Source organism: Toxotes jaculatrix, chromosome 7 (genome assembly GCF_017976425.1).
Source record: "Toxotes jaculatrix isolate fToxJac2 chromosome 7, fToxJac2.pri, whole genome shotgun sequence".
NCBI classification, from domain to species: domain Eukaryota; kingdom Metazoa; phylum Chordata; class Actinopteri; family Toxotidae; genus Toxotes; species Toxotes jaculatrix.
In genome coordinates this window covers 5,465,359-5,484,741 of record NC_054400.1, presented here as the reverse complement: position 1 = coordinate 5,484,741, position 19,383 = coordinate 5,465,359, and the positions used below count along the sequence as shown (strand labels likewise).

The 19,383-nt window shown below is 40.1% G+C and overlaps 1 protein-coding gene across 1 annotated transcript; it reads left to right on the top strand.

Moving 5' to 3' along the window:
• Position 1: 1 nt before the first annotated feature.
• Positions 2-4,751, top strand: hscb (HscB mitochondrial iron-sulfur cluster cochaperone). The gene is made up of 6 exons (XM_041042530.1): positions 2-466; positions 591-687; positions 3,059-3,148; positions 3,318-3,462; positions 4,163-4,210; positions 4,355-4,751. The coding sequence occupies exons 1-6, from the start codon at positions 105-107 to the stop codon at positions 4,447-4,449; spliced, it is 837 nt and encodes a 278-aa protein (XP_040898464.1). The 5' UTR covers positions 2-104; the 3' UTR covers positions 4,450-4,751.
• Positions 4,752-19,383: the final 14,632 nt, after the last annotated feature.

Sequence of the window (19,383 nt, the reverse complement as noted above, 5' to 3'; positions counted from 1 at the left end):
GAGAGAGGAAGGGAGAGTGAGAGAGATGTCAGTGTTTTGACTGGGGGATCTTATGTTTTGATTGACTGCATAACAGCACTAGATAGTGTATTTTTATTACAGAAATGTTGTCATTGAACTCTCTGCGAATTGTGTGCTCGTCCCGGGCTGTGCTGCACCCGAAATGGCTGATGACGAACCGATTGTCTGTTTCAAAAGCTGTTACATGTTCAGCACACTGTACATCTACCAGCTTCCCCAACAAGGACACATGGCACTGCAACATGAACGCACTGGTGAGGGAAAGAGGGCGAACTTACTACACTAATCAAGCCAATTCATTAAGAAATTACTGTACAGGTCAAGTCAAACAGAACTGCTGGAACTGTAAACAGCCTCTTGACAAAACGCCTGCATTCTTCTGCATGTCATGCAAAGTAGTTCAGCCCCCTGAAGAGGGGTTATCTTTCTTCAAGATCATGGATTGGTGAGTATCTTACCTCCCCAATTATTACCCACTACCTTATCTACATATTGTATATGTCATGTTATGAATTAAGTCAGTATGTCAGCAAGACATTTCATGTTACCAATGTTTTGCCTCTTTTCAGTGACTACAAATTCACAGTGGACACACAAAAGCTGCAGAAAACATACTTGCAGCTCCAGAGGTCTCTACACCCAGACAACTTCAGCCAGAATTCTGTGGTAGGCAGGGGATGTAAGGGGAATCTGAACAGGGGTCAGCCAAGTGAGATGGTCTATTAGTCAGTGGAGGCTTTCCTATCTATTAGTAACAGTGTGACACAGGAAACTGGGTCAGACCCTTTGTCCCGATTAGGCCACTTGACTGTGCAAGTTTTGTTTTGTTAGTATCATTCATTGCGATTTGGCCAAAGAAATCATTTTGGGCAAAGTTGAAAGATGGCTTTGTTAAAGTATGTTGACAAATTTTGCCCTCGTAAGGCAGCTTTCCCTGTATTAAGCTATCCAACAAACAAGGTCAAGGCAAGGCAAAATCAAAGATCAAAACTGGAAATATAGTAGAAATTATAATTTTATAATTTAAAATTTATGGTTTTAAACATTCTAGTATAACTAATGACATTTAGGCAGGATTATTTAATAACACTAATGATGGTTTAGCTCTGTTCGAAGAGCCAATTCCAGCAAACCAGCATGCACATTAACAGGACCCCGGAATTGGTTTCCCTAAACATTTATTAATGTTATTAATTGTAGCTCAGAATCAGAATCAGTTTTATTGGCCAAGTTTGTGCATACAAACAAGGAATTTGACTCTGGTTTCTCTTTGCTCTCAGGCAGTACAGAACAACAACACAACCAACAGCACAAAGCAACTTTGCTTATCAGTAACTTTTTACAAAAAACGTTAACTGGACTGTAGTTTTAAAGGGACATTCCTCTGATTTTACATAAAAGTCAGTTTAAGCTATGAAGGGTGCAGTGAAAACAGTTATATAATGTCTTATGTGGCTACGGAGAGTTAGGTTAGGAGCTTTGTCAAGGGATTATTTCAGCTCGGACTATGAGACTACAGAAAGCCTGTTTTAAAGATAGGGGAGTAGAGTTTTAAGACATGGGTTGCTATCAACCTGATGACCTGATGAAAGGTGCAATCAAGTTGCAGTGTGCATCAGAGTGCAGTGATTTGGGGGACTGACCCGTACTAGACACTAAAAGTCAGGAAATTTCCGCCTCTACAGTTTTAAGTACCCCTTTGAGAAATGATATAGAATTTGATTAATAAAATGCACACAGCAAACTCGTGGTGATGGTTTTCACTTAAGGATGCTGAAGGGGAAATACAGGAAAGAGGTCTAATTTTGGTTTGTCTACTTGTGTTTGGATAGAGCAGTCACTCATCACTGCTTTGGAAATAAATTCAGTCTTCTCTTCCTCTTCACTTTTCATTTGTCTGTTTTTATAAGCAGACAAGTGTACCTTTCTAACATTAGAAATTTGTGTGGAAAAATAGATTTGAGGTACTTGGCAAATCACACTCAGCCCAAAGCACAGTTAGGCTGATAAGAAAAGTAGGTCTATATTTTACATAAAAACCTTGACTAGATCAGCTTTAAAAATGTCATAGAAACAAATAAGATTTGTACCAATCTAAGCAGTTTAAAGTTGAATGTGTTTATAGGTTATTTTATGAATTAGTAAATAGTGGACAAAAGTTTCATGTCATCCAGTTTCCCTCTTGTTAATCATTAAAAAAAACTGCACAGCAGTTTAGAAGAAATAAGTATTATGGATACAAGGAGGAGTGGAGGTCTGTTGCTTCACTTGTAATTTATTCTGTACACTCGCCTGGAAAAGCACAATGCAGAATGTTGTCAGGATATGATATGAAAGCTAAACTCATATTCAGCAGAGTGTGAGAGTGAAGTGGTAGACTAAATGGTTTCCTCACACACAACCTGTCCAATATTGTACCGACTCTGTTTTATTTATCAGCACCTCTGGCCATTTTTTCTTAATTAGACATCTTCTAGCCTCAGGGGTCTTCATCATATATAGAAAACTCATTACTTATACAAGGCTACCAGGTAGCCACCTACTGCACTGGTTGTTATTACAGAAACAGCTCCACACGATGGGCCCATGGGCCAGAGCTTGAGACTATTGATTTTCACAAGAGCTGACAGACCTGATAGCTGCAGAATGTACTCAGATCTGCCAACCATTTTCAAAATACTTTCCTTCCCGTATTGTTTCTACACCTCTATCGTGTCAAACTTACACCTGCGTCCCTTGAAGGGTCCCAAACTGTATGACTACAAAGGAGTAGCTATGTCATACATCTAATTGACAGTACCACCAAGGAGGTGGTATAGATTGGGATGGCAAGGCATAAAAAATACCTCAGGTTTTATTCCCTTTTGTGACAGTTTTATGTGTAACTCTTGATAATATGAATATTTGTTGTTCCAGATGTAAAGCATGTTTAGTCTAAAACCGCAACAATACAGATTTTCTTTCCCTTTTTAAATGAATGAATACAGACCAAAATTGCCATAATTAGAAGCAAACTTAATAGAACCCTCTTTTGCAGAAAGAGCAGGAGTATTCAGAAAGCCAGTCGGCTCTTGTGAACAAAGCATACAACACTCTGCTTAAGCCTTTGAGTCGCGGTCTTTATATGGTGAGTTTGAAATCCTTGCCTTTGCTTCTAATGAATAGTTTATTTTCATAACTGCAAGCTCTCTCTGTCTGATCTCATGTTCAAGAGAAACATCTTTACCATCTGACATTCAAGAGAAGTGCATTTGAAGGAGAAGCTGGTTTTGATGAATTCCCATCCTGTGTTTCAGCTGGAGCTGGAGGGGATGCGTATAGAAGAGGGCACCGACTCTGGGGCCAATTCAGAGTTTCTGATGGAGCTGATGGAAATCAATGAAGCTCTTGATGAAGCACAGACTCCAGAAGAAGCCAACAAGATTGGCCAAGACACAAAAGGTAAACCAAATATGTCTGAACGTCTGGTTGATTGATTTAAGCTAATTAGTGAGCATAAATTTGCACAGGTGGACAAGAAGAACTCTCTGGTTAATTGGTGTTGATACATCAGCTATTTCAGATTTTAGTTATTAGATTTAGTTTTATAATTTTTTTTTTACCTCTCCAGGCCTCAAACTGCTCACTGCTGAGACATGCTTTATTTTAAAGGTTTAAATCATAAAGATTCGAGTTCTGGTTGATGTAGCAATACTGGTGTGTGGTATCTGCAAGTTTAATACTAAAGACAGTACTCCTTGAGCAGCTACTTTGTCAGCTGGTGTATCTGTTTGTAGTGCAACCAAACAAACTCGAGACAATTGAATACATTTAATGGCCAGTGCTGAAAAATGCTGAGCATAAATAGTACGGGATTTGATTCCATGAAAATCTTAAAGATTATAATTCTTACTGACACAAAGGGCAAAATTGCCTACCTTTGGTATACAATGCAGATGAGGTTGAAAACTTAAAAACAATGAATGATGGCATGATGACATGACAGATCTACAGTGTCTTTTCTGATGTTTGTTTAATTTCAAATCATCAGTTGCATTCAGAGGCGAGTGTTCATTTTGAATTTCTAGGAATAAAAAGCACCATATGTGCCAGGTCTTGTTAACAAGTGCAGAGTTGGAACTTGTCTCCTTCTCACTTGCAGGAAAACTGGCAGACTTGATAGAGCAGACAGACGCTGCCCTTCGTAAAGGTATTATATTCAGATGTTGCATTTTCTGTTCCTCCCACTCATTCCTTTGTTTGCTTTATAATCTATGCTGAAGCTTACCCTTAAGTCGCTGAGTGAGTCATTGATTGAACTTCCTTTTGCACTCTTTCTGTTTTCGTTAATCAGGAGAGCTTCAAACTGCCAAGGCACTGCTTGTCCAAATGAAATACCATGCAAACATTGAAGAGAAGGTGAAGGAAAAACTTGCTGAATTCATGTAGTTTACCCCCCATTTTGTGTCACATTATTTAATATTTTTAGCCACTTTTGTACAGAAACACAAATTATTATGCACCTGTATGGAATGATGTAAAATTACTGTTCAAGTTGAATAATAAAACTGCATAATACACCAATGAATTAATGGTGATTTGTACTTAATCTGCTATGTTTGATTAACAGCTGTATAGATATGATGATGTAATTGGATGCATACAATATCTCCATTGAATTCCACTAATTTCACAAAACTAATCATATCCACTTGTACCTAATGTATCAATAACGATGACAGAGATCTATAATTGGCTCTGATTAAAATGCTGCTTGGATTGTTTATATGATTATCCTGCCTATCAGTTCAGCATTTTGTCATGTGGGGCTTACACACACAGACACAAGACTCTTATCCAGTTCCTCAGGTTACCTTTAGGTGGAGACATAACACCTCTGCAATAATCTTGCAGAAGAGCAGTACATGTTGTACATACTGCATGTGAGACCAGAAGGAAGTCCTTTATTGAGGCAGATAACCTATTGAATTATTGATGGTGGATTCATATGTAGCATTAATGCTATGATAATCAGGAGAATCCCACTGAATGACGATTACTTGATGAGCCAAAGATCTGTGATCTGTGTAATTTCTCGCTTATAAATTGATGTACATTGACCCCGTACAGCTATGCCTGCAGCACACTGACTGTGCATCAGAATGTAAATTCATCCACCTTCTCCCTCATTTAGCTTTTGAAGTATTTTTTTTCAACACTAATTTAAAATTGTCATAATCTGTAATTACTTTGCAAATTGGAGCTCAAGTCGCATCAAAGCTTTTGATCTGGGAAAGTGATACAGTTGTAATCGCACTGAAATATGGGGAGTGTACGACTTAATCTGATAGCAGAAAGTGAGCCATCAGATCACATAGCATATGAAAAATGTTATTAGAGACACACCAGCATCACAACCTAAAGCATCCTGTGTGTAATGGTGGTTTTACACTGACACTGTTTCTCTGTGCAGCTCAGTCCACTGGAACATCCCTCTGTAACACATCCTGACGGGTTGTTTATTAAGTCTGGAACAACAGTGTCATGTGTCTGAGGCTGTTTCAGTTTTTTTTTACCATGGAGAAGCAGTTTCCTTAATACAAATAGATAGACAGTGAATTAAACAGGGTTACTCCCACCACAAGGAGACTTAACGGGCCTATTTATTATTCATGTCTTAATCGGAAGGCATCTACGGTGTCTTTAAATTAATGAGAAAATGTGATCGGCCGACATTGAGGCCACTGCTGTCTCCCAGAACTCTTTGAAATTGAGTTTGAAAGAGACGAAAAGGAAAAAAACTTGCTAGAGCCGGGCTGTGAAATTGACTTGGATGGGAAAGCTTGGCAAAATGAACTAGGTACATGCGACCACCATGCAGCTTCTGGAATGAGTTAGGTCAGCATCAGACACACTGCACAATCTACTGCTGCTGCTGGGGTGTTTACTTGGATTTGTTGGCCATTGGGCTCTGGGTTAATTCAAATATTCTCTACAGGTCTACATGACCCAGTAAATAGAATCGATCTTAGGTATGCTAGTTACTGCAGTAATTTGGCATTATTGGAAAAGGTTATTCACTTTCTTGTTGAGAATTAGATGAGAGGATCAGTACCATTCTCATATCTGTCTGCTAGATATGAAACTACAGGTAGCAGCTGGTTAGCTTAGCTTAGCTTAGCTTAGCTTAGCTTAGCTTAGCTTAGCTTAGCTTAGCTTAGCTTTGCATGAAGACTGTAAACAAACTAAAACCAGCTGCTGGCTGTAGCTTGATATGAGAAAGGTATCAATCTTCTTGTCTAACTTTCAGCAAGAAAGCTGAAGCATATTTCCTTGAAAATTTCCTCCCTTTGTATTATAGATGTGTTCTTGACACCCAAATCACTCATTTCACGAAGACTTGGTGTCACCATGTGTAGTGTGAAAAATGAAATTATTCTAGGCATATTGGGCAAGTGTTATAACTTGAAAAATCACTGGAGAACAATTTTACCTGGATTAAGGTGTCTAAATAAGCCTCCAACAATGTGACTAATAATGCATGCCATAATTGCAATATTAATCATCTCCATATGGCCTTAAATAAATATAATAATAAGATTAATGTGTTCTTATGACCCATGTCTTAATCATAATGTTCTCCTAATCACATTAAGACAGAAATGCTGGTGGGACACTGAAACACAATTGCTGTGTTCTTGACAGAAACCTAATGGAAAAATTTCTCATCACCAAGTCTTTGGCTTACAACGACGGAGAGCAAACACCACAGAATCCCAAATAGACCTTCAACTATAGATACAGTTGGTGGTCAATGAAAGGTCTGATTGATAGAGGTTAAAACCAGTGGAAGATGACTCACTGGAGCTGAGCTTTCTCCTCGCAGGCGAGCAGCAGTCTTTATGATCCTCGCCCTTCTGCTCAGCCTCTGTGTGACTCAGCCGCTGAGTGTCAGTCCCATCATCCCACAGACACCTCAAGTCTGCTGTGTGTTCTCGTGTCTCACCAGGTAGTAATGCCATTATAATCTACCATTAGGCTTCTTCCCGTCTTTAATCCGTGTTTTTATGTTGTTTGCTTCATCTCTTCAGCGAGCGACTTCTTTGCCTCCCCATAAAGCGCCCTAACCGTAGCCTTCTATGAAACCTGTTACTCTGTAAATAGGCTTTCTGAATTTCTGACTCCTGCCTGTTCATTGCTGTTTTCTGTCTGTTTTTCAGTATGTTTTTTCAGTCTGAATCCACTTGTACTCTACAGACACAAGAATGTAAAAATCTCAAAAAAAAAAAGCAGTAGTGGTGTGCTATTTACACTGATAGGGACAACAAATACAACACCTGGCATGTCCCATATGCCCACTTACTAATGTGACATGATACAATGAACATTCTGGGAAATAGAAGCTGGCAGCATAAAACAGATACCACTACTATACCCCTTTGCTTTGTAAACATGCGGGTGAGCATTCATCCATTTTCTCGAAGACTGTCTCCATTTTCTGCTCATTGTTCAGTCTTATCTTAAGCTTTTAATAGGGAATCAGTTCATTTAAACTACTACGGATGTGATATCTCCCCAGCTTGCTTTGTTTTTTCCTCCTTGAATGCAATTATAAGTCTAATCGAAACACACTTTAACAATAAACCCCTTTCTACCCGGCTACGTGTTTGTGAGGAGAATTCCCAGAGGTGTGAGCCTCGCCGTGGCAGTCGAGCCTTTCCTCTAAGCTTTTGATATAGGCCCTGCTGAGAGATTTCTGGGGGAATCTCTGCTCTCCTCAGCAATCTGAGGCAAAGGCCTGTGCATTTAGACGTACCATGTTTGTGTGTTTGTGCACACATGGCTGTATGTGTTTGTGAAGAGCAGAATCAAGAGCCATGTCGTATCTTCAAATCCCTCTGACTTCCCAGAATGGGCAATCGGCCCACCAAAAAGCAGTAGTCAAGTAATCCCCTTATCAACTGCCTTCCCTGGAACCTCTTGCCACATGTATTCCTCCAAATGATATTGGATTTGATCTGGTACACTGCACCAATCAAATACTGATGTTGTGTCTTGTAGCCTGTATAAGAATGTTACTGTATACTCCAGGATTTTTAGGTCATTTTCAAGGTAATTGGCTGTCTTTATAATTCAGACCAATCAGATGTGCCTAATGTGCCATTGGTGCATGTAAGGTTTTTCTTGTTTTCTTGCAAAACCAATCTATGATCTAGCTGCTGTTTATTACCATGTAATGGTCTATACTGCTTATAGATGTAAACATATTCTGTGGCATACTTTCCTAATAATTGGGTCACTGCTGTTACTCAAGTCAAAGTTTCTTGATTGGAGTTCCACAAAGTTAATGAAAAAGAAAAGAAAAAGTGTTCAAATAAAACCAAACTTCTATTTCAGTGCTTGTATGGGAAACTTATTTCAAAATCTGCAAGCTTAATACCCAGCTTTTCCAATTTCTTGCATGTGGAGGTGTGGCTATGCAAAAATAGGAGACCCGGGGAAGGCAAATTGATATGTTGTTTGCATCTACAAAGAGAAATAATCCCATAAAAACAAATATCAAATATCTGAAATGTTTACAACATTTCACCAGTTCTGAAGAGTATAATCTCAAAGGAAGAAGCGGGGTCCAGTCTTAATTAAACATCTGTGAAGCAGCAGGCTGCCGGTGGATCTGCACATTAAGAGGGATTTTTTTGGCGCTTGGCTGTCCCATTGAAACACCAGGAGATATTGCCTCAAAAGGCTCCTTTGTGGTTCTTGAGTTTGGAAAGCCTTTGAAGGCGAAGAACCAGGGTTTTTAAACAAGGTGTATGCATGTGGAAACACGAATCAGCCATTCACTTTCAGCTGAGCTGAGTGCAAACCAGTCGCCTCTGCACCTTATCTCCTGTGCTGTGCTGCAGATCCATCCCAACTGCCTATCGCACAGCAGTCACATTGTCCGTGGGTTCAGATTTGATCTGTTTGTTTCTCATCTCATTTGAATACCTTGCACAGTGTTGTGTTTTTTGGTGCCCAATCAAACTCTGGATTCCAAACTGACATCGTGGTTCTCAAATGGCTTGGGGCAAAAACCTTCACAAATGAATTGAATTCTGAAAACTAACTTAAGTACTCACTGCTCTTCCTAGTGCATCTTCTTGACTCAAGAGAGGTAATCAAGCCATCAACGCCAAACTATGCAGAACTATGCAAACTATGACTCAGACAAAGTTTTCAGCACGCTGCCCCATAGCTTGTACTGCTTCAGTGTTTTATGGTTATATAGATGCTTGTCTATGTTTAAGGACACTGTGGACTGAGCATGAACCATGTGTTTTATATCTTTTTCTTTGCATATTAATCCAGTTTGTTGTTTGTGAATACCCCAGTGTCATATTATCACCTTATGAAGTTGACATAGTGAACTTAGCATACAGTGACTCTTCACACATCCAGCAGATACAGAGCAACATTAGCATTCATTTAGAGTGGTTTCTCTTGCCACCTGACCAACAGGCTATAAAACAAAAACAATAAGTACTTAAATGCTCCATAAAACTGAAGGAATCTCTGGCCCCTAAAAACCCAAACTGTCAATTTACTACATGGAACTCACGTGAAAACAAGACCTGGAGATTATTTTGACTTTGCATCAAATACAAAATGTCCTCCCCTACCTGGACAAACGCACCAGGCAATAATGTGGTTCACCTATGTGTAAATGGCTCTGCACATTGCAGATCTCTCACTGTCACATCTTTGATAAAATTGAATTGAAGCGCAAACACTTGTTACAAACAGCCTAACGTCTCAGAGATTGTAAGCGGTATTCGGGACACTCAGTAAGCTCACCAGCTGGTGTGAATGCTAATGTTCAATCTTCAAGTAAAGAGACATCACATCGTGCCTCAGCTTTACTGCAGGTGGGCCAGACAGGATTCATTTCTGAAGGGAGGCAAGACAAGATGATTGCATTGTGGTGCAGGTACAAACCAATTCTAAGCTCTGAAAACAAAATTCTATCATTGACTTTCATTACTATGCAGGAATTCAGCCAAATCCCTGCACCTGTGGCAGTATATTGCCTTGACTCGATATTGTCCGTGAGCCTCACCATATTCTCCTGCATTTTCATTCAGGGGGAAGAAAATTTGCAGTCACCCGCGCACATTAATTTGTAAGGCCTTGCTTTCCAAGCAAACAAAAGATGCAACGGTCCCCTCTCTGCTTGTGCTGCTGATATCTCACATAATGATGACTCTCGTTACTCCATGCATCCTACCAAGTTCAACAACAATCTAACCTTTTCCTGCTGCAGCTGTTTCTATGACAACGCAAGCCCCTGCTGCAACTTTAAAGAGCGATAAACACAAAAGCCAGATAATGGATTTGATTGATCTCGCTTCTCTCCACGGGACTGATATCAAGACTGATAGGGGTGTTTAGGCTAACAGGCAAAGATCAAAAGGTGATAATGTTTTTGCTCCACTTACACGTTTTTGCTACAGTTGAATATTTCTGATCAGTGTGTTCAGTGTGAATATGACTGGATTTCTTAAGCTGTTGTATTGTTTTGAAGGGACTTTTTGCAGGGAGGTCATATATGTAGTGAGCCACATGCAAATATCCAGGTGAATCTATTTCTAGGGAAGAGATGCTGCCCTTTGTTTTCATGTTATGAAAACAGCTGCATTATTGCCTGCTGCAGGTATTGGATCTATGTGTCATATGAAGCTCTGGTGGCAAAGAAGAAAACCTTGGGCTTTTCTCTGCCTTGCTTTCCTTATTGCATTTGACAGGACAGTGACCATATAACTCAATCCTGTCACCAGCTCAGATTGAGGCCTTTGAGAAAGTGCTGTGCCACTGAACCTTGGGCTTTGCTCAGTGCCTCTTCAGCTAAAAACATCTAGGAATACCTCACCGCTGACTCTGTTCGCAAAGTAATAAGGATTGGTGCTGTAATCCAGATTCTGAAAAAAATAAGCAACATGTGATGATACGAGGCACGATGATGATGTGCCATCCACGGTTTGAGTCGCTTGCCAATCACCAGAGTGAAGTGAAATTAATCACTCTCGGGGCTGTCAGTTGGCGTCAGCCAGGAGACATTTATCTTTGAACCCATGTCAGTAATTTGGCAATAACGGTTCCTTTGATTAATTCACTGCCTGAATCTCTGCCAGGAGAGCAGGAGTTCAGAGATAGTGACAGATTGATGATTCCCGTATCCTGTAATTCTGTGGCCCCCCAAACTTTACAGTGATTAGGCTTGTGTAAAAAAGACAATTCCGATAAATGGCATACTCCTAAATTCGATGATATAAATGGGTCATTGTTTGAGCGTGGACTCGTCTTCTAAAATGTGTTGCATCCACTGTGTTGTCAGGACGTTGCTGCTGATTTCAGGTTGGTAATGGAGCAGTACTGAGGATTGTTTTCCAGTGCTGGCTCACTGTGTCCTCAGATCAGCTTCAGTCATGCTACTTAAGCAAAACTGTTGACACATCTCAAGCTAACACAGTTCATTCCAGCATGCATCCAAAAAGTTCAGCCAGGAAGAGAAGACATCATAATATTTTGTCACACCTGCAGCAGAAAAAGCTCATTCAGCTGGTGTCGTTCCACATATTTCCAGCGCCCCTTTATTTGTTTTTTTGGACAAACTTGATGTTCACTTCAAGGCCTCTCAAGGGGCTTGCCTGAGAGGTAAACAACACTCTTAGGATATCTTATTCTTTTTTATTTGACAGCTTGAAATGCAACTGCTTTCCTGGATTCTGTCTTTTGCACCGATTTCCACACCAACACCTTTTCTCCAGGCTAAATGGAAATTAATGACTGTTATCTTCCACACAATTGAATCTATTAGTGGGAAACATTGGAATCTTAATTTTGGAATCACTGGTGTTATTATTTTAATTTTGCCAGCTGTCAAGATGATAAATAGCCATCATTAATATATTTAATAGGTATTCTGAAATAAAAAAAAATGTTTTTGGTCACAGCTGTACCTTGTTCAGAATTCCTTCCCAAAATAAACATAGAAATACATATAAATAATAAAAAAACAAACCCTCCTGCGGCCACTTGACAAAATTAATAATGTAATAAGCTCAATGTTTGCAAACAGTCCAGTTTAATTGGTCTCAAAGAGCAATGTGGTAGGGTTGTTTTGGAACAGGACACACACATACTTTTGAATGGAAGTCATCTTGCTAAGAATGAGCAAAATAGAGCCAGTCTTGAGTTAACAAATAATGTAGCCAGATATATCTGACTTGTTTGTCAGTGTGTTCCCACTGTGTCCTAGGTGAGATCTAAGCAGCATTTTTTGACAGTGCAGGTCATGGGAAATATATATTTTTTCCCAGCAGATGGTCTCATCTGGCTTATCAGAGTTTCCCGCCTCAGTCTGGATCTTTTCCCATCTCTCTTGCTCTTGCTGCGTCCTCCCTCCACCAGAACATCTCAATAAAACGTGTGCTCATTTCTTTTATCTTACCTGTTCATTTACAGCCTGCCTGTTTAGACAAATATCATCTTCTACCTATCCATCAATTATATGAACTCATGCTGTGGGTTTGACTAGTGTGACTCCATCTGTTTTCTCTGCCTGACAAATACTTGGCAGTTGATGGGGAAATATCTTGAAGTCTTGAAGCCGTGTAGTGTGCGTGGGTGTTATATTCCACTCTATGTTTCATTTAGCGATGAGTTTCTGGCTGTAGCCATGGAAACTCAGCCACACTGTAACCCCTCCCGTGGTAATACCATATTAAAGTGAAATTTTGTAATTTAATGTAATGGAGTAGCTGTAATTGGATTAGTATACTATTACAGCCGTTGCCCTTATCTTCACAGCTCTCTCTGAAATCTCTTAAATGTTCCACTCACTGATGTACTTTCTAACACCGGTTAGTCCCCTGGCAGAGCAAATGCAAGAGTTCTAGCAAGCATATCATTCACACTTTCTTGCATAAATATGCAATAACCATTAAAACCACTGATAGTGACCTGTGATACATCACTGCTCTGAACAGAGAACACTTTTTAAAAAAAATGAAATTACACAAAAGGCTTTTATTTTCACTCTGGGGGCTTTGTGAAAATATAAAAAAGCTTCTGAATGGCTGCAAGGCTGCCACCTGCTTCTCCATCTCTGGCATGTTCCCTCAGCTGATTCCAGCTGCCTGCTGGAGGAATTAAGGAGGAGATTTGGAGAGCCTGGGCAGATGTAACAGCTGAGTTGACATTAGCCTGCGTGGGACAACATGCTGCTCAGATAGAGAGAAATGCTCTGCACTGGTAACTGGAAGGCTTAAGGATGTTGCCTGCCTCATTATGTCCCAGACAAGCTTTCTGACTTGCTAGCCAAAGTATATTTTCTGCCTGCTGCCCACGTGTATTTTAAGGGATGGAGATAGAGGGTTGGTTTGTCCAGGTGTGAAAACCTGCTGGACCTGCAAAATTTAACAACCTGGGTTGACCTCAGGAAAACCAGCTGTCAGCTTAGCAGCATCTAACAGGGATGCAAATAAACTGAAGCTCTGGTAACTTGTATTGCGAAGAAAAGTTTTCCTCAAAGGTCAAACAAAGGATACTGGGATGCCCTGTCAAAATCTGAAGATGGACAACACACACAATATGTTACCTAACTGAGAAATAAGCTACAAAGTCAACACTGTGACATTTAATCAACTATTTAATACTTGTTGGCAGGTCTCAGGGCTAAGCTTTATGGTGAGGGTTTGACTGACATATGCTGTCTACAAGGATGAGGATTTGTTTTACAAGTGGATCGGCCACTCTGTCTTTATTTATTCCAGCAGCAAGAGATCCTGCTCTGTAAAATATTCTGAGCAGTTCGTGTGATAAAGAATAAAATTACCTGATGCTCCACATACTGCAAGATGCATTTCCAATGTGTATCAAGTTGCTACAAATGCCCAGGTAGCTCAGTCCACCTGCAAATGGTGAAATTTAGCATTTTAAAATACTGATAAAAATGTCACCTTCTCTCAATGTTTTTTTTTTCTAACCCATGATCGATCTATATCTTATTTTGTTTTGCGTGCTAAGTTGTAGTCTGCCAAGTTTACCAATTTATCTGAATAGAAAAATTAAATATTCATCAAGGTTAGAGGGTCCTATGTCTCAATGTGAGAATTCTAGAGAGAGAGTCTGTTTATGGACTTAAAATGTTTGCACTCTGCTCTTTCAGTTCTTCTGGGACTGTGAGAAAATGATGCAAGCTCCCACCTACGCTCTATTAAAATTTAAATGATCAAATATATCTTTGTTAATTTCATCCCACTGGACTTTCACTCACATGTATGGAAAGCACATTAATAAGATTTTTTTTCAAGGTTGGGCAGGAACCCTCAATTTTATTGAATTACACGTTCACTTAGACCACATTAGTGCCTTTATTTAGGCTTTTTATTCTGTAACAGCTAAAATAGTAGAATACAGTAGATGCACAGGGATCTAAAAATTTCTAATGGCCCAACTAATGACTTGCCAGAAGATTTAGACTCCTGTTCATGCGGTTGTTTTTAAGAATGGAGTCACAAAAGATTTTGTATACCATCTTTTGGCTCTGTTAGTATTGTTGGAGTTTATGTTCTAAACATGAATTTCATTAGAACCCAAAAGTTGCTTAAAAGCTCAGTCAGTCGCCTTGAATAGACACAATTAAGTCACATTTTCCCGTTAGAGATACGTAAGCTAGATAGTTAAAACAGAAACATCCCACAAAGATTTAATAGATCCCAATAAAGATTGCAGGAATGACTAATATAAATAGTGCTTTGTCATTGACAGTTTTGCCTTGAGAAGAATAAACCTTGGGATGCTTGTGTCTTAAAATGTTAGTAGACTTTTGGGAGTTTAAGGTTTTTGTTCTGAAACAGAGTATGAGGGAGAAAATTAGTTTTTAAAGCATAACCCTATCAACGCTCTGCAGATATATTATGGTCGTTTTGTGCTATGGGGCAGTAAAAACCATACTTATTGCCCCCTTAAAGGGATAGTTTGGGTCTCTAATGAGTCGGTCTGTTTTGTTGTGAGCTGGAAATCTTTTCAGTCCATCCAAAAATCTCAGCATCTCTGGCTGAGAGGAAAGAATTTTGTAAGGGCTATTTGGGAAACAATCGGCCACACTTTTGCACAGTGAGTGTTTTTTAGTTGAATTGTACCAGTATTGTAAGTGCTGCTTCCTCCAGTACTTTAATAGGCATAAACTGATATGAAAGGACTTTTATGATTGATCAGATTTGCCTCCTGATCTTTCCTTACAATTATCCTTCAATTCATTTTATGCAAATTACACAAAATCTTATTCAAAGATCAAATGCAATATTTCAACATGAGACCTTGTAAGCTGACATGAAGACAAAAACCAGAGACTACAGTTGACGCATAATCATTGCTGAGCCCTGCAGACTGAGATGTTTAATCACAGAAAGAAAACATCTGCTTTCCCTTCACATTTTCCTCACTGTTTTCACATCCCTTTGCGTTCCTAACACTGTTTTATTTCACATAACCAAAAGATTTAGTCATATTAGTTTGTCTGCCTCTCAGCACTGATGATAACAGCCGTATTGCACTGGTGTCCATGGCTGCAGTGCTCACCTTAACTTTATTGTTTGGTGGATTAATCTGCCGGCAGGTCATGTCTGTGTCTTCCCTTTTGCTCTTGCTACACAGTGTTAACGATGCGTCAGCTCAGGCAGCACTGTCACCATTTCTTTAGGCTATATTGTGATGATTCACATGAGTGAGCCATTAGGAAATGGATGTTTTCATGACCCTGTGAGGAGGAGAGCGAGTGGGTTGAAAGTGCAGGCTTTCTAAAAGGCAGGCGCCCTAATAGCCCATATATCCTCTTTATCTGTGTGAAGCAGATATGGTGCACGAACACTTTGACAGATCCATCTTCTTAATTGTCTTTAGGCTTCTATTTGTAACTGACTCATTAAAAAGTTCATGTCTTTAGTGTGACTTGTAAAAACTGAATCAATTTGATATGAATGTTGGGAAGATGTTGATGCCTCATGTTTCATGGGTGAACCCTCCGACAAGGATTCAATTCTCCATCTCTTGTTCAAACACCCCTGTTAGGCATTCAGCCTGTTAAGAGCTCTGTGAAAACATGAGAAACACTTAGTCCTTGTGAGGAAGGATCTGTTGTTTACAAAACGCTTGGGCTTTTAAGGATGCTGCATGTTTTTTTTTTCTCTTTGACTCAGAAAAGCTTTGGGGAAAAAGGTCCAAGGAGCTAAGAGCACCACTCTCTGATCTTCTCCATTTAAATGCTTAGAAGGGCGTCTATAGCGCAATGTGTTTAATTCATTATAGCCTCCCTTTATATTTGATTGTGCCATCTATTTCTCCTTCTTTCTCCTGCAGCCTCATGGCAGTGGATGGCCACGCAGGCAGTCACAACACAGCCAACAAATTCACAGTCAGGGCCACATCTCTGGGCTGGTCTCCCTCCCACTGAGAGCTGAGGTTTGCCATGGGGCTGACCCCTCGCACATTCTAGGAGAAGCGACAGAGCCAAAGAGTTTATAGAAGTCCGCATGGGAGATGCCTGCGGGGAAATTACCCCTCCTACTCCTCCTCTGTGCTTTTGTACACGCTGCCTATCTTCTCTTTCCCTGCGCTGTCCTGCTCTGTAAAGGCGTGGCCGGGGTTCCCTCAGGGACCCATTTGCCTTCTATAAAGCCTATTGCTATGGAAATTGTGTGTAATTTCAGGGGCCGTTAACGGTTAGAGTGTAGGCATGCATATAGAGCACTACTATCATCACACTGGAGCAGAAGAGCACCCAGGGCAGAATCTCATATTCGTTGCTCCTTTGCCAGTCTTTGCCCCGACAACATGACATGCATCACCTGATGCTGGCATAATAAGGAATGGACAGACTGGGGAGCGGGCAGCTGGTGAAGGGAGATGAAAGGTGGATGGAGTGAGAGGGAAAATTGAGGAGGAGGCAACAGCGCTGAGCATGTGTGTGTTACACAGAGAAAGAGAGGGAGTGTTTTAGAAAGAGATTGGAATACTTGATGAGAAAGATGGAAACAGCAGAAGAAGTGAAAAGGGATAGTGGAAGGGAATCCGAGGAGAGAGAAGCCTGAATCAATATTTATACTGTGAGGCGAGACAATTCTGAAGCAGTAATTAAATTGGTGTGTCATATTTCATTCCATTACTGGGCCGAGCTTGCATGCAAATGATCTAAAAAGCCTCCTTTTCAAGTGGGTTTCATTTCTTTTATGACAGTGAATAGAATCGAGCCAGGCAGAGAAAAATACAATACTACTTCAGTATTCATGAGCTTATTGTTAGGAACTTGGGGACCATTCAACTGCAATTCAGCAGAGGGGTGGTGGCACAATACAAATTTCTCTTGGAGACAGTCAGCTCTGTTGTAAACCGTTTTACACCCAAACTAGGCACAGGGGTGGGGAAGCAAATCAATCTAATTTGAATAATGATTAGCGAAATGAGGCAACGCTGACGGTGATTGGAAACACGGTCTGATTCCCAACATCACCTCCCCTCCTCCCCTCTCTGGAGTCAAGGAGAATGAATAAAACATATCAAAGTAAATGTTACACTGGAACGCTGCCTGTGCAGATATTTTGGGTCAGACGCAGCCTCCTTCAAACATTCAGTAGTTGCTGTCATTTTCACAAATATGATAGCTTACAATTTGAATAACTGCCCTAGCATTGTACTGTTTAGTTATCTTATGCAGGAAATTGGATGGATGACTCTGGAAGGTGACCGCTCTTCTGTAAATCCTGCCACCAGTGTTTACTGTAAGTATTAGTTTCAGGTGCTGCTTCCCTATTACAGTGCTCTGCACTTCTGACAAATGGAATTTGGGGGGGAACAACAAAACACAGCTGTGCTCTGTGTAGCCAATTAAAAGTTTCCCTTCCACCTCTTTTCCTCTCAGTATTGGCTGTTCCTCTTCAGTTTCAACTCTACTGTGCAAGAAAAGGATCAAAAGATAGAGAAGGACAGCATCAGTGATTTTTTTTAACTAACTAAAAGTGCTTTGCCGTACCTTTTTTTTTCCTGTTACCCAGTGTAGTCGGTCTCCTGTGAGGGAAAAATGACACCGAACTGGGAGCACAGGCAGAGGCACTAAATAGCAAGGGACGGAAAGCTTCTGGAGTGGTGCCATGTTCAGAGCATAGGTTCTGTCAGTGGCATCTGAAGTGCTGCCAATAGGAAACACGACATTAATGTCTATAGCGGTGGAAAGAACAACAGCTGCTTATGTTGTGTGTTCCTGTGCCAGTGCCCATAGGGAAAAAGGTTGTCAGATATGATGTGTGTTCTTGAAAGTTCCTGGAATTTATGTGCCTCTGCTCCCTACAAGCACCTATTGACTTGAGGTATCAGGAAAAAAAAAACAGAACAAAAATAAAAAACAGTAGAAGTACCACAGTGTAAATTACTCCACTACATGTTGAAGAACTGCACTTGAATATTCACTCAAATAAAAGTGCAGAATGTTTTAGCTAAATACAGTCAAGCATCAAGTAAAATTGGTCATTTTGCCGAGCTGTTCTTTTAAAGTTTTATATTATTACATGATATAATTACCCTGTCACTACAAAAGTGGCTGATCATATATTTTGTCATTTAAAATCTGAAGTAACTAAAAATTGTTGCTGTTAAAGAAATGTAATGGAGTTAAAAGTACAGTATTTCCTTTTGACATGAACCGCATTAGATGTATGAAGGAGCATATAATCAAAATACTCGAGTTGAGTACCTCAATTTCCATTAGATTTTTTATTTTTATTTTGTAGTAATAATTTGTAAGAAGAAAAACAATGTGATCTATAAATATGATCGTAAATTAGCCACGTAACTGCCAGACAAAATCCCTTTTAATTAGACAAACACATTCAGGGAAAGAGAAATGTTTTTGAGCTGACAAGTGGAGTGAGAAAGACTAGTCTAGAGAACCCCAGTACAGTCAGCGTCAGCTGATGACAGTGAAGCTGTTACCACACTCAAAACATGCAGGAAAAGTCGATCCATGTAACAACACCAATGCACTGAGGGATAATCACTCTGCTGGTGTTGACAAACTGATAAAACTTCATGCATGGCTTCTCACTTTGTGAGAAGCAGCCAGCTGGAAGAATGACATATCTAGTCATTATTGCGGAGAACATTTGGGAGTCCGCACAGCCGCCAGGCACTGGGGCTGGAACACGGCAGCCCTCAGCAAGGCCACTGCTACTCGAAGGGCAACAAGCAAGGGTGAGCAAAAAGCTTGAGTGCTCACTGTAGCACTTGGTGCAACATAAAAGTCTTAATTTCTCTCATAACAACCTTCAGTTGCATTCAGCTCTAAATATA